We start from the raw sequence: 13878 nt of genomic DNA, 5'->3' as shown, positions 1-13878 counted from the left end.
AGGAGGGCATGGCAACCCACTCCAGTGTTCTTGTCTTGAGAATCCCATGAACAGAGGAGCCTGGCGGGCTACAGCCCATGGGGTCACATAGAGTCGGACATGACAAAAGTGACGGAACACACATAAGCACAAAGGCAGAAAAGAAAACCCTTTCTATATCAATACAAAGGTTCTTATGAAAATTCAGTATTTTCGTGTCCATTTCCTTAAGAAAGTTGTTTAAAAGTTCAAAGAGATAAGACTTAAGAGTAGAAAAGATGAATCTCTTTTCTTGTTTGATTTTTTTTACCCCCTGTGGTAATAATGAGAAAATAAGTATAATTCTTCATCTCTCATTCTTTAAATAGAAAAAGCAGAAATCTCATCTGCTGGGTAGAAGGAATCTTTATTCAGTGGCTGTATGATGGGCTTCATTTTTCGTAGCCATCCTAATAGAAGGATCCTCAAAGGCCACATTGAGAAAGGCAAGCACGCATTCGGTTGGTGCACCATTCTGTCTCATAACGGTGTGTTGTTTTGGATTTCTGTAGCAAAGTGCAGGCCCGAATAGCATTCTCTGCCTATCTCCAGCATGTTCAAATCCGCCTGATGAAAGACAGTGGAGGTCAAACGTTCAGTGCCAGCTGGGCTGCCAAAGAGGATGAACAGATGGTGAGGTTCTTCTTGTTGGAACCTTTTTAGTTTCCCCTTTTTTCTTTCTCTCTATTCCTTCCCTCTCTTTCTCCCTTACCTCCCTCTTTCTTTCTTTATTCCTTTCTTTCTTTGTTCCCTATACTAAGGTACAGAACAGTATACTTCTGGAGAAGGAATCTTTCCACAGTGTAGCTTATAGATTTCTCTTACTTTATTGTGAATTAAATCTTGAATCTGGAGCCACGCTTAAATCTGGAGCAATATGCGTTGAGGTGTCTGTTTTCTTCATTCTGAAAATGGAATTGACTCCTCATTAGACGTCAGGCCCATGCAAAGCCCTAGAAGAGGATAACAATTTTCAGGGTCCTTTCCCAAGCAGCTTCACATTGTATTAATTCTTTAAGATAGACACTGTCATCCCCATTTTGCAGATGAGGAAACAAACACCTAGAGAATGGGGGCCTGCCTGTTGTCTTGTAGCTCATATGTGGTGAACCTGGAACTTACACTCAGGTGTTACAGTTGTGCATGATTTCCTTTGCACTGTTTCTGTGGATCGGAAGGCATTTCATTTCTACCCTAAGGGGTGGAGTTACCTCTTTCAAAGTCAACACTTTATCACAGGCCCTCTGAGAATGTACATCCTCCAGTTGAACTTTTTTTTTCTTTACTAGTTGTTACTTTATAAAATTCTTAGATTACTGAGAACAAACTTGTGTAATGATTTTTACTATACATAAGTCATTCAAACCTGCCTAAAATTTAATATTCTAGCAAGGTTTTCCTTTTTGGGTCAGAATGACAGGAAGCCTCAAGCTCTTTGGAAAGGTCAGTGCTTATAGAAGAAGCTACAGCCATTCTTTACTTTTTTACCATAGAGATCTGTCACTGAAAGGAAAGGGACCTCTAAGTCTGAGAAAGCTGCCTCCTTTGGCCAGCTCACGGTGACCCTACTGTAATTTTCAGTTCTCCACATATGAGAGGCATACAGTATGCTGGGCTTATTATAAAAACATGATGGATATCCCAGAAAACAACTCGTGAATTTAAAGTAGCCATTGCAACCCAGAGATAAAACCTTGTGTGTTGTGAATAATTCTTCAACCATCAGTGGAAAATGTTAGCTCTACTCTTTCCAAGTGGAAAATTGAAACTGCCTTTTTGAGAGTCAGTTTGTCTGCTCCACTGTGAAAAAATAATGTTTTAGTATAGCAGTTTAAACCATGCTATAGGAAAGACAGCAGAGTGGAACAATGAAATCCAACCCTCTGGTAATGAGACTGTTTCTTTATGTTGGAGTAAACTGGCACCAAAGAACAATGAACCAAAATCAAATTCAAGAAGAAAAGAAAAATAGCTCAGAAGAGAATAACCATTGCAGCTGCTGGCTTAGAATTCACACAGGATTTCAATGGGGCTTTTAATAGGAATATTTAGGATTATCACTGCAGAACTTAGTATCAATTCTGTGCATTCCCAAATGAGAATCTATCTAGACAGCAAAGCCTCAGCCATGACCTGGCGATTGTGACAGTGGTCTTGTTTATGAGGACGCTGGGTGTGGAATTGCCTTCTCTGATCCAAGTTGAATGATCTGATTGATATTCAGATTTCAAAATCCTTTGCCCCATCTCAAATGAGATGTATCTCTTCTACCCCTTAATGACTTTTCACTGTGCTCCCCTTGCCAACACACAACTCTAAAAGCACCCTTATTCTTGGGGAAGAAAAAAATAAACAAATAAAAAGCTATCGCCTTTCAAGCTTAGTAACGATTCTTTCTGTTTGTCACTAAACGTTTTAAGTCAGGAGTTTCTCCTCTTCACGTTTATTCTTCATTGTCCATTCATTTCTTAACCTCTTTGTTCCATTCCATTTACTATGCTGAAAGTAGTTGTGGTCCTTTCTCAATTCAGCCTCTTGGAAGCTTGTGACGTGGGTACCTTCCTGCCTTGGCTTCCATGACTTTTCTCCTGGATTTCTTCGTGCATTTCTAATATTTCTGTCATGGTTTGTTGTTGTTGATTGTTTGTTTTCTGATTCTTCCTCCTCTTTCCTACCTCGAAGTGTCAGTATTTCTGTATTCCTTCTCTCCCTTCTCATCTTTGATGACTTCCTGCGCTTCCAAGGTTTTAGTTTCTGCTACCTTTGTCTTTTCCTAAGCACTTTTCTCTGGTCACCCTATTAGAAGTGATGGCTGCAGTTTGGATTATTGTAGTACTATGTATTTATGAGTAGTGGTACTTTTACAGCTATTACTTTATTACATAATTATTTGCATACAGACTTGATTTTTATTTTCTCATTGTCAGCTTATTAAGGAAAGATGCTACATTTGTTTTGTTTTGTTTTGTTCTTGTCTGGCTGTATTCTTATACCTAGTATGTTTGCTCTGGGTCTTATTTGTTGAGAGTATAGTATACCTCTTCTTAGCTCTCTATTGTATAATCCCCTTGTAGCTTGTCTTCTGTTGCTTAGCACAATCTCTTCTTTTTCTCCCCAATGACTCTCTAATTTATAGGAGCTAGTGGTTCGTTTCCTCAAGCGAGCATCAAGTAACCTCCAGCACTCACTAAGGATGGTATTACCCAGTCGGAGACTGGCACTTCTGGAACGCAGAAGAATCCTGGCCCACCAGCTGGGTGACTTTATCTCTGTGTACAGCAAGGTAGGTGGTTCATCCGTTAGTCCTGTGCTTTGGATCACCACCCACTGTCAGAAACAGGCTAGAAGCCTCTGTCCAGCTGGGTGAAGAGGATCTTTTTCCCTTCTAGCGTCATCGTGTGCTGTGTATGACAGTTATGGGGAGTTAGACCTCACTCCTTAACTCAGCTCGTCTGAAAAGCTACTTTTTACTTGTGAAGGCCCAGAGGCCATAGTTCACTCTCATCCGGAAGCATATTCCTTCTGAGTGCTGCTGTATCTGAGATGAATCCTGGGCTGTGTGGATTTGCATTGTCATTACTGTGCCTGGAGACAGCGGTGAATTGACTATAGGAGAGCAGATGTGAACTGTGGGTTTAATGGAAGGACACAGTCTTGTTTCCTGAGAGAGTTATACTTTGTTCTCTAGAACATTTTAGATAGTGACTTCGTTTTACCGCCAAGCCCAGAAAATTGACTATTTAGTGAAACTAGTTTGCAAAGCATCTTTTATCCAAGGGTCTTAGAATACTTTAGAAATGTCATTTTGGAGTGGGAGGAGCTGGGTGTGTGCTCATTTTTCAGAGAAGAAATCTGAGTCCTGGAAATTTAAATAGCTTTTGTAGAATGTGTGGAATGGTCAATACAAGATCAACACAACAAATCCATAGCTACATAGCTACTCTAGCGTTGAGAATTTTGTCTTATATAAGTGAAGAATTTATGCAATTTGGATGCTGCTATAGAAGTGTCTTCCAAGTCTGAGCTTTCCTCCTCCTAATTGTAACAAAATACAGTGTCTCTATTGTCATGCTTCAAGTGTGACCACAGACATCAGCAAGGTCTTTTTTTTTCACAGGGCTACCTGAGTATATAAGTAAAAACATGGTAAAAATTTATGTTTATTCTGCAGCTCTGAGTTGGAAACTTTAAAATGTTTCATGAAATGATGGCAGAAAATAATATACCAAATTTATAGGTGGCCAAAGGACATTGAAGAAGTGGATGTCTTTTCTATAAAGACAAATTAACCCAATGATAATGAAACCAGATGATGAATTATGCATTTATCAGGAGTCAGTTTTATCTTGTTTTTCTTTGGGATTGGGGACTGGATAGGAAACAGAACAAATGGCTGAAAAGAAATCAAAGAAGAAACTTGAGGAAGAAGAGGAAGATGGGGTGAATTCGGAAAACTTTCAGGAGTTCATCAGACAAGCAAGGTAGAAGACATTCTTCACTAATAAACTAGACCTTATTCTGTCTTCCACACTGCCCCATTGAGTTCCCAATATTCTCTTGTTTCTAACATGGATGTGAGTAGAGTCACTTATAAGAAGAGAAAAAGGGTTTCATAGTCTTTGTGTCTCCATATCTCAGCCAGTTATTGGCAGTTGTCATGGTTTCAGTTATCAAAACACTGCTGCTGGGCATCTGGGCTATATTTCTAGACAGCCTTCAAAGTACACACCACTTAAAGTGCTGAGGGAGCACTTTGGAAATTTGAAGTTAGAGGCTTCTAGTGTTTACCGGATCTGAATTTATTCCTGCCCTACTGATGCAGTGGAGATGACCACATTTTGCCTACATTGAGTGGGTTGAGGAGTTGGCAGTTGTTCAGTACTATGAGGGTTATGCCTAATTTATATAAAATAAAACAAGTCTTTCATGCTTAAAGTTAGCCTTTAGGGATGGAAAATATCAACATTCAGCTCTCTATCTTAATACAAATTAACCAGGCCACTTTGTCCATTTACAGTGTGTTTGCAAAGGAAGAAGTAATAATGCCATTTAATTTTTAATTTTATAAGACCTGTCCAGGAGAACTTTTTTCTTAAGTAGAGGGCTGGACAAAACCACTAAAATAAAGCATAAAACGTGTAAATCTGCCTTAGTTAGTCTTCAGTCATCAAAGTCCCAGTGGGGAGGAAAGCAGTAGAAAATCAACTCTTTGTTGATTTGTGACGTTAAGTCAGGTGGTGATTTATCAACCACCAACATAGTGTGATCTGTGTGTAATACTCTGTATGCAGCTAATTATAGCCCCAGGATCATGTGCTTAAACATACAACAAACAAATACATCATTTTATAGGAGTTCATAATTGTGTAATGTTATTTTGTTGACATTCTTAGGTCTTGAGGAATATGGTTGATAAAGCAAGTATAGAAACAAAGCAAGAAGTAGTTTCTTACCTCAACATTATGAAAATAGCAAAGAAAAAAAGGCTGGATTATGTTCAGAAAATGGCTCTACTTTTAAAGTTAAAACATTAATTTCTAGTTCTTCCTAGAGATCTTCAAAATCTCTGAAATATAAAAAAAGAAACTAAAAAGCAACCTTTTAAGAAGTGAAGAGTGTTTCCCCTACCAGGCCTATTTGGCTGCTAAAAATTAATTATATATACTGTTAACCAATGATATCGACTTGGAGATAAAATATTTTAGAACATATTTACTGATTGTGGATTGTGCTGATTGTGTGTGGAGACCTTGGAGTTTACCCTGAGATTCACAGAAGCAGTTTCTGGGATTGTCAAGCAGTGTATTCTGAAGCTGGGATCTAGGTTCTTTGTAATGATGCAGGAGTATTTTGCTTATTTGAGGGTCACTTATCTGGAACATTGACAGGCTCCATGAAAAAAATGCAAAAGGCCATTGAGGAGCTGCTACAGGTGTTAAAAAACCCAGACGTGATATGTTTACCACAAGAATTCTAGTAAACAGGCCCTCTTCTATTTCCTTATGCTTTTCATTTTGTGGGTGTTCATAAAAAATGCATATAATTTCTATATTTGAAGTTACCTAGAGACTGTTTCAATCTCCATTGTATAGATGGTAAGGGAAATCTTCCCTGGATACCCTAGTGAATCTCCTTATTTATGACAGAGTGACTCCTTTAGTGAATATACTCCAATTGTCTAGAAGTGGTAGGTGGACAAACTGTCAAGGTCCACATAATAAATATTTCAGACTTAGTGAACTCCATGTGGTCTTTATAGCATATTCTTCTTTAAAAATGTATAAACCGTTCTTAGCTGGGAGCCATGCAGGAACAGACTGCTGATCAGTTGTGGCCCACAGTCGGTTCCTGGTTGACCCCTGATTTAGAACGTAGAACTTTCTGTATTGTAGCTACTGACTACTTGAAATGTGGCTATGTAACCAAGGAAATGGATCTTTAATTTTAATTCATTTAAATATAAATAGTCACATATGACTAGTGGCTACCACATTGGACAGTGCAGATCTAGAAAATTCACTGTGGAATAAATTAAACCTTGTTGTGCTTTAAAATTTTCGGACTACTTCATTTATTTTCCTTTTTAACTACCTATTAATAGGGAGTTTTCAGCTTGTGCTTTTCATTTCCCCCTTCTTCAGCTTACTCCATTTCCATAATAAAGTCTGGTGGAAAGATTTTCCAGAAGAGCTTCCTGTTCTGACCATCCTTTTTCTCCCCATTTCAGTGAGGCTGAACTGGAGGAGGTGTTGACTTTTTATACCCAAAAAAACAAGTCTGCGAGTGTCTTCCTGGGGACGCACTCAAAAAGTTCCAAAAACAGCAACAGTTTTTCTGATAGCGGGGCAAAGGGTGGTAAGTATGTTGGTTAATTAATGAAAAATAAGAAGAACAAGTGAAAAAGTGAGATGTGCAGAGGAGAACCAAAAATAATATGTTGCCTAAGCACTAATAGACTCCAAGGTGGTGGAATTTTGTAGTTGTGGGGGTGGGAGAGTGAGGAAGCCTTGTATTTTTGTCCTAAAAGTGGAAGAGGATTATGTTCAAACTTTTTTTTTTCCTATGAAAATTAACAGTAGAGCATTCAAGACAAACTAATAACAGCTAACATTTTGTGAGAACTCATGTTACTGTCTATTGGACATGATCTTATTTTTTTATGGAGTAGGTGCTATTATAAAACTTCTCTACAGATGAGGAAACAGAGCTGGAGTGACTTGCTCAGGGGCGCCCAGCACTGTCCAGTGGAGCAGGAATCCAAACTTTAGTCTTTCTGACTCAGAGCTTGTGCTCTTAATCTCCGTTCTGCTGCTGCTCCTGATGATTACTTCTCACTCTCCTTAAGTTTTTTTTGCTTCCTCCAGCTTATCACCATTTGCATTTGGGGTATGAGAATTCTTTGTTGTGCGGGATTATTCCCACATACCTGGTGGGATGTCTCATATCCTTAGTCACAAGCCCTAAATGCTGCTGTCTTCCTTCAGTCATTGTGATAACCCAGTGTTCCCACAACATTTCAAAAATTTCTCACTGCTGGGGAACTCCAGGATTGGGGATTTTGAAACTGACGTGGACCAAACTATCCAGCCCATGTCATATGATCAAAAAAAAAAAAAAATAGCAGCAACACTCAGTTATAATAAACAAAGCTTGTGCTTCAAGTATAAGATGCATTTAAAATCTAGATGGGAGCATAAGACACAGATAATCAATATACTAATTTTGTAGTATGCTAACCACTAGACTCAGAGATGTAGACTTCTTCGCTACTCTTAAGGTGATCATAGCCTAATGTGGAAAAAGCCAAGACAATTGGTCATCTAAAATGTAGGGTACGTTTTCCTGAGGAAGCAGTGTTAATGTTTTCAAAACTGATTAGCTGCAGGGGCTAGTCTAAAAGCCTGTCTAGCTCACTGCATAATTGAAGTATTATATTAGCAAAAATCCTTCTGAGTCCACCTTCTTCTTTGAGCTTTCCTAAATCTAAGTTCTAAAGCTAGTTTATTCATCTTTTCATTCATTCCTTTTACATATTTTTAAATAGACACCTATTAAGTGTCAGACGTTATGATAATAGCAGTTGCTAGAGAGAGCAGGAACCAGGACCGTCACAGTTCTCGACTTTATAATATTTATTGTCTGCTTGATGAAGTCGTATGAGTAAATTCAGGAAGAAGGTTGATAGAATGTCTGAAAAGATCCTATGACAGTGTTAGGGAAGGGAGACTGAGGAGTTTTTGTAATGGAAGGGAAACTGTGTACTAACCTAGGGAGGTGAGGCCCCAGCTTGGCATTCAGATAGCAACTTCTCCCCTGGCACTGTTGGGGAAGCCCTGACAACAGGTACCAGCAGCACCTGTTTGTACAGGTGGATCCTCGGAGATTCTGGGGTTCATGTGTTAAGGACTACCTTTATGTAATACAGTAAGTCCCCTACATAACGAATGAATTCCATTCTGAGAGTGTGTTCATAAGTCCAATTTTATTTGTAAGTCCAACAAAGTTAGCCTAGGTTCCCAACTAAGTACCATAATAGGTTTATAATACTTTTCACACAAATAACACATAGAAAACAAACAAACAAAAAATAAAGCATTTTTAATCTTATAGTTCAGTACCTTGAAAAAGTATAGTACTGTACAACAGGGCTTCCTTGGTGACTCAGTGGTAAAGAATCCGCTTGACAATGCAGGAAATGCAGGTTGGATCTCTGGGTCGGGAAGATCCCCTGGAATAGGAAATGGCAAACCACTCCAGCACTCTTGCCAGGGAAATCTCATGGACAGAGGAGCCTGGCGGACTACAGTCCATGGGGTCTCGAAAGAGTTGGCCATGACTTAGCAACTAAACAACTGTACAGCAGCTGGCATACAGGGGCATGTTCGCATCTTGGAAAGTTTGCAACTTGAAGGTTTGTCTGTAGGAGACTTACTGTAACATTTATACCTAGCGATTCCAATCAAGATTAACTGGACAGGCAGTAGGAAGGCCTCAATCAAGGGAACAACATTATGACATTTGATAGTATTTGTTCTTGTTTCAAACATGAGCCAACAAGTGTGTGACAGTATTACCACTGCTGATAGTGGTGGAAAGAAGAGAATTCATATGTCCTTATTCTTTCATTCTGAAAGATGATCTGTAAAATGGCCTTTCTTAAGTGTTTGTATGAACTTGGCCCTGAGAAAAGATTTTGGGACTGTTTCTCTAAGTATATGATTAGCTCTGGCTGTTCTGTTTAAAAATTCTGTAGTAGGAAAAGAAAACCTGATTTATTACAGTGGAAATTTATGTTACTAGAATGATTTTCTTGTTGAATATGCTGATTAATAAGCACATTCACTCAACTTATTCAAGGAAAACTGAGATTAAGATACAGAGCTGTTGTGATATTCGGATATCATGCCAACAAATACTGGGGCTGTTATTTTCATCTCTTGGCAGTTCCCTGCCATATGTGTTGTGACTTCTTTGCTCCAGTGTGTACCACCAAGCAGTTTGGTCTCTTAGTTCTCCAAATTTGAATTCTTGACAGAGGCATCTTACTGCCCTGGCATTCGTGCTAACTCGTTTCAGTTGTGTCTGACTCTTTATGACCCTATGGACCATAATCCGCCAGGCTCCTCTGTCCATGGGATTCTCCAGGCAAGAATACTGGAGTGGATTGCCGTGCCCTCGTCCAGGAAATCTTCCAGACCCATGTCTCTTACATGGCCCGCGTTAGCAGGCGGGTTCTTTCCCACTAGCGCCACCTGGGGGAGCCCCTTTACCGCCCTCACTGTCTTTCCCAGGCAGGTCCTAGTTTGTCGGCAGTTCATGGATCGCTGCCCTGGCTTTCCATATCTTTCCCTGGTTTGGTCAGCTGGAGCTGGGCTTTGGGCTAGCTGGTCTAGTTTGGAATCATTTGCTTGGTGTCCCACTCAACAGGGATATGGACATGGCCATCCTTGGAAAAGTGCAGTGAGAAATGCAATAGTTATTGGCACTGATTACTAGTTGCGTTATATTCTGGAAACAAAATTATGTGTAGAGTGGTGCTCTAGTGTTTGATTAGTGATAGAACCTCAGCTCAGTATTTATTTATTTCAGATCATCCTGAAACGATGGAAGAAGTGAAAATAAAGCAGCCCAAACAGCAACAGACAACAGAAATTCACTCTGATAAATTATCTCGTGAGTGACTTCAAACCTGCATAGATTTGTTACTCTCAGATAAATCTCTTAATAAAAAAAAAACTCATCAGATATTAAATGATTTTAGGGCATGCAGCGTTACTCCAGAAAGCTCATTTTCTTTGTTTTTCCTTCTCTGTTAGAATTTCCTTTTATCTACCAATAACCTATTAACATCTTTCCAAGGAATTTTTTACTTTCTTAATGTTTAAAATTCTGAGCACTTGTTTGTAGAAGGGTGAAAATCAGAGGGAGAGGAGTTAGCTCTCATTACCAGAAACTTTGTCCTGATGCCCTGACGTTTATAAAACATCCGTTCTGGTTGATGGAGGTAGTCGCAACACCAGCTTTTAACAAGGACTAGAAATGAACTATTTCTAATGCCAGATTGTCTCAGTGGACAAAATTCATTAAGTTCATGATGACTGTTCATTAAAATTTGTATTTTTCATGGTATCTGTTTCATGCTAAGGTTAGTTTGATGTTTAAAAATGTTCATGTTTACATATAGAGACTATGTGTTAGCTTTTCCTAACATGATCTGTTTTTGTTTGTTTGTTTTTATTTTAATAGGATTTACCACTTCAGCAGAAAAAGAGGCTAAATTAATCTATACCAATTCTTCTACTTCTTTCTCTGGTCCTGCTGCTACCCTTCTGCAGAAAATTCCCAACACCCACTTGTCATCTATTGTTACCACCCCTGACCTCTCACCAAGGCCAGGCCACCATTCTCTATCTCAGATCCCTCCAGCTATCCCCAGCATGCCTCACCAGCCAGCAGTTTTACTGAGCACAGTCCCTGACAGTGCTTCTCTCTCCATGCATCCTGGGACACAGAACGTACCAAGCCCCGCTGGCCTGCCACGCTGTCGATCAGGCAGTTACACCATTGGCCCCTTTTCCTCTTTCCAAAGTGCTGCACACATCTATAGCCAGAAACTGTCTCGTCCCTCTTCAGCAAAGGCAGGTGAGTGAGAAAATGAAAGGGAGTCCACAATGTCAGCTCCTCCCCAGCCCCAATAAAAACAGAATGTCATCTCTTCCCTTTGCTTTTTCTTTTGAAAGATAAAGGGATGCAGGCTGTGACTAAGGAAAAGTCTTGCATTTGGTCCAGTGACATTCATTTACTGATAAGAAAATGCAATGCTTTCTTTTAGGTACTGAAGATAAAGAGATGAATAAAATAGGGCTTCTATTTACTGGGAGCTTACAGTGTGGTCAAGAGATAATTGTGATATCTGTCTTTTTGTTGTTGAGTTGTAAGTGTTCTTTATATATTCTGGGTATAAGTCCCTTGCCAGATGCTTGATTTAGAAGTATTTTCTCTCATTCTGTTGCTTGTCATTTCATTTTCTTGATGCACAAAAGTTTTTAATCTTGATGAAATCTAATTTATTTTCTCTTTTGTTGCTTGTGCATTTGATATCATATCTGAAAAACTATTGCCTAACCCAAGGTCACAAAGATGTCTGTTTTTTCTAAGAGTTTTATAGTTTAGGTCTTTTGTCCATTTTGATAGAATTTTTTATATGGTATGGCATAAAGGTCTTAACATCATTCTTTTGCATGTGAATATTTAGTTGTCCCAGCACTATTTGTTGAAAGAGTATTATTTCCCTGTTGAATTGTCATGGCACTTTTGTGAAAAATCATTTAATCTCAAATGTAAGCGTTTACTTCTGGAATCTCAGTTCTGCTCCACTGATCTATGTATTTGTACTTATGCCAGTACCACGTTGTCTTCATTACTGTGGCATTAGAAATAGCCAATATATATTTCTATTTTCCTTTATTTAATTTTTATTGGAGTATAGTTGCTTTACAATGTTGTATTAGTTTCTGCTGTGCAGCAAAGTGAATCAGTCATATATATACATATATCCACTCTTTTTTAAAAAGATTCCCTTCTAATGTAGGTCATCAGAGAGCATTAGGTAGAGTTCCCTGTGCTATACACTAGGTTCTAGTTAGTTATCTGTTTTATACATAGTAGTGTATATATGTCAATCCCAATCTCCCAATTTATCCCATCCCGTCTTCCCCACTTTGATGTCCAAACATTTCTTCTCTACATCTGTTTCCCTGTTTCTGTTTTTCAAATAAGATCATCCATACCATTTTTCTAGATTCCACATATATGTGTTAATATATGATATATATTTGTTTTTCTCTTTCTGACTTAACTTCACTCTGTATGACAATCTCTAGGTCCATCCACATCTCTACAAATGACCCAATTTTGTTCTTCTTTATGCCTGAGTAATATTCCATTGTATATTTGTACCACATCTTCTTTATCCATTCCTCTGTTGGTAGAGATTTAAGTTGCTTCCATGTCCTGAATAAATAGCCAGCATATATTTAATTGGTATCCGATTTCAAATGAAATGGATATTATAATATGAAATTTGAATCAGAGATACTAAATGGTCTATTTTAATGTCATAAATATAAATATGTACAAATATGTGTATTTCTGCTAATTCTGAGTGATTATTCTTATGGTTTAATCTTCTAAAATCAATATAATAATAATCAATTATGTTCTGATTTTCTCCCGTGTGAAAGAAATTCAGTAAGGTCAATGCCTCCAATACCTTGTGTTATCATCAGAACTTCTTTTTTTTTTTTTTTTTAATTTTATTTTATTTTTAAACCTCAAACACTGTATTAGTTTTGCCAAACATCAAAACAAATCCACCACAGGTATACATGTGCTCCCCATCCTGAACCCTCCTCCCTCCTCCCTCCCCATGCCATCCCTCTGGGTCGTCCCAGTGCACCAGCCTCAAGCATCCAGTAGCATGCATCGAATCTGGACTGGCAACTCATTTCATGCATGATATTACACATGTTTCAATCCCATTCTCCCAAATCTTCCCACCCTCTCCCTCTTCAACAGAGTCCACAAGACTGTTCTATACATCAGTGTCTCTTTTGCTGTCTCGTATGCAGGGTTATTGTTACCATCTTTCTAAACTCCATATATATGCGTTAGTATACTGTATTGGTGTTTTTCTTTCTGGCTTACTTCACTCTGTATAATAGGCTCCAGTTTCATCCACCTCATTAGAACTGATTCAAATGTGCAGAACTTCTTTTTTAAACCTTTCTTTTTCATACATTTCCCAGAGAATGGTAAGGAACGGAAGAAGCTAGTCAGTTTGAAAATATTGCCTAATTTCCATTGTGATTTTTCTTGACCCATGGATTGTTTTTATTGTTTAATTTCACATAGTTGGCATTTTCTGTTTTTTTGTAATTGCCTTTTAACTTATTTCCACTGTGGTCAGAAACCATCCTCTGAATGGCTTAAACAGTAGTGGACAATAATATATAGATAATAATATATAGTTGACTACAATAATAGCCTATAGGTGACTGGAGTCAAAATTTTCTGTGGTGATTGAATAGTTTTGAATGAGGTTAAGATATTATTTAGACTTTTTCATGATATATATGCTGTATCATGTTTCAGGGGTCACCACTGAAAAAATTAAAATATGAAAACTTAAACATTTGGAAAGAGAAAGAATTGGGCCTGGGGAAACACCTATAGACATAGAAGCACAGAAAACACAAAGCTTAGAATATGTTATAGAAAACGATAAAACACTGGTGAAAGAAATCAAAGAGGACACTAATAGATGGTGAAATATACCATGTTCATGGATTGGAAGAATCA

General features: G+C 38.3%; 1 protein-coding gene across 16 annotated transcripts in view; it reads left to right on the top strand.

The window, feature by feature from the left end:
- TTLL5 (tubulin tyrosine ligase like 5) overlaps nt 1-13878 on the top strand; it is a 315903-nt gene that overhangs the window by 111591 nt on the left and 190434 nt on the right. For 13 of the 16 annotated variants that reach the window (XM_006052845.4, XM_025296474.3, XM_006052853.4 and 10 more), the window contains 6 exons: nt 531-651; nt 3155-3301; nt 4396-4499; nt 6746-6873; nt 10108-10191; nt 10765-11160. In XM_006052845.4, the coding sequence (XP_006052907.4) occupies nt 531-651; nt 3155-3301; nt 4396-4499; nt 6746-6873; nt 10108-10191; nt 10765-11160 (980 nt within the window). Of the gene's footprint in view, nt 1-530; nt 652-3154; nt 3302-4395; nt 4500-6745; nt 6874-10107; nt 10192-10764; nt 11169-13878 lie in introns of those variants that run through there. The other 3 variants (XM_025296477.3, XM_006052856.4, XM_025296478.3) reach the window with 2 other exon arrangements.

Source organism: Bubalus bubalis, chromosome 11, assembly GCF_019923935.1.
Source record: "Bubalus bubalis isolate 160015118507 breed Murrah chromosome 11, NDDB_SH_1, whole genome shotgun sequence".
Lineage (NCBI taxonomy): Eukaryota > Metazoa > Chordata > Mammalia > Artiodactyla > Bovidae > Bubalus > Bubalus bubalis.
The sequence above is the reverse complement of the archived record's forward strand: the minus strand, read 5'-3'. Positions and strand labels throughout refer to the sequence as shown.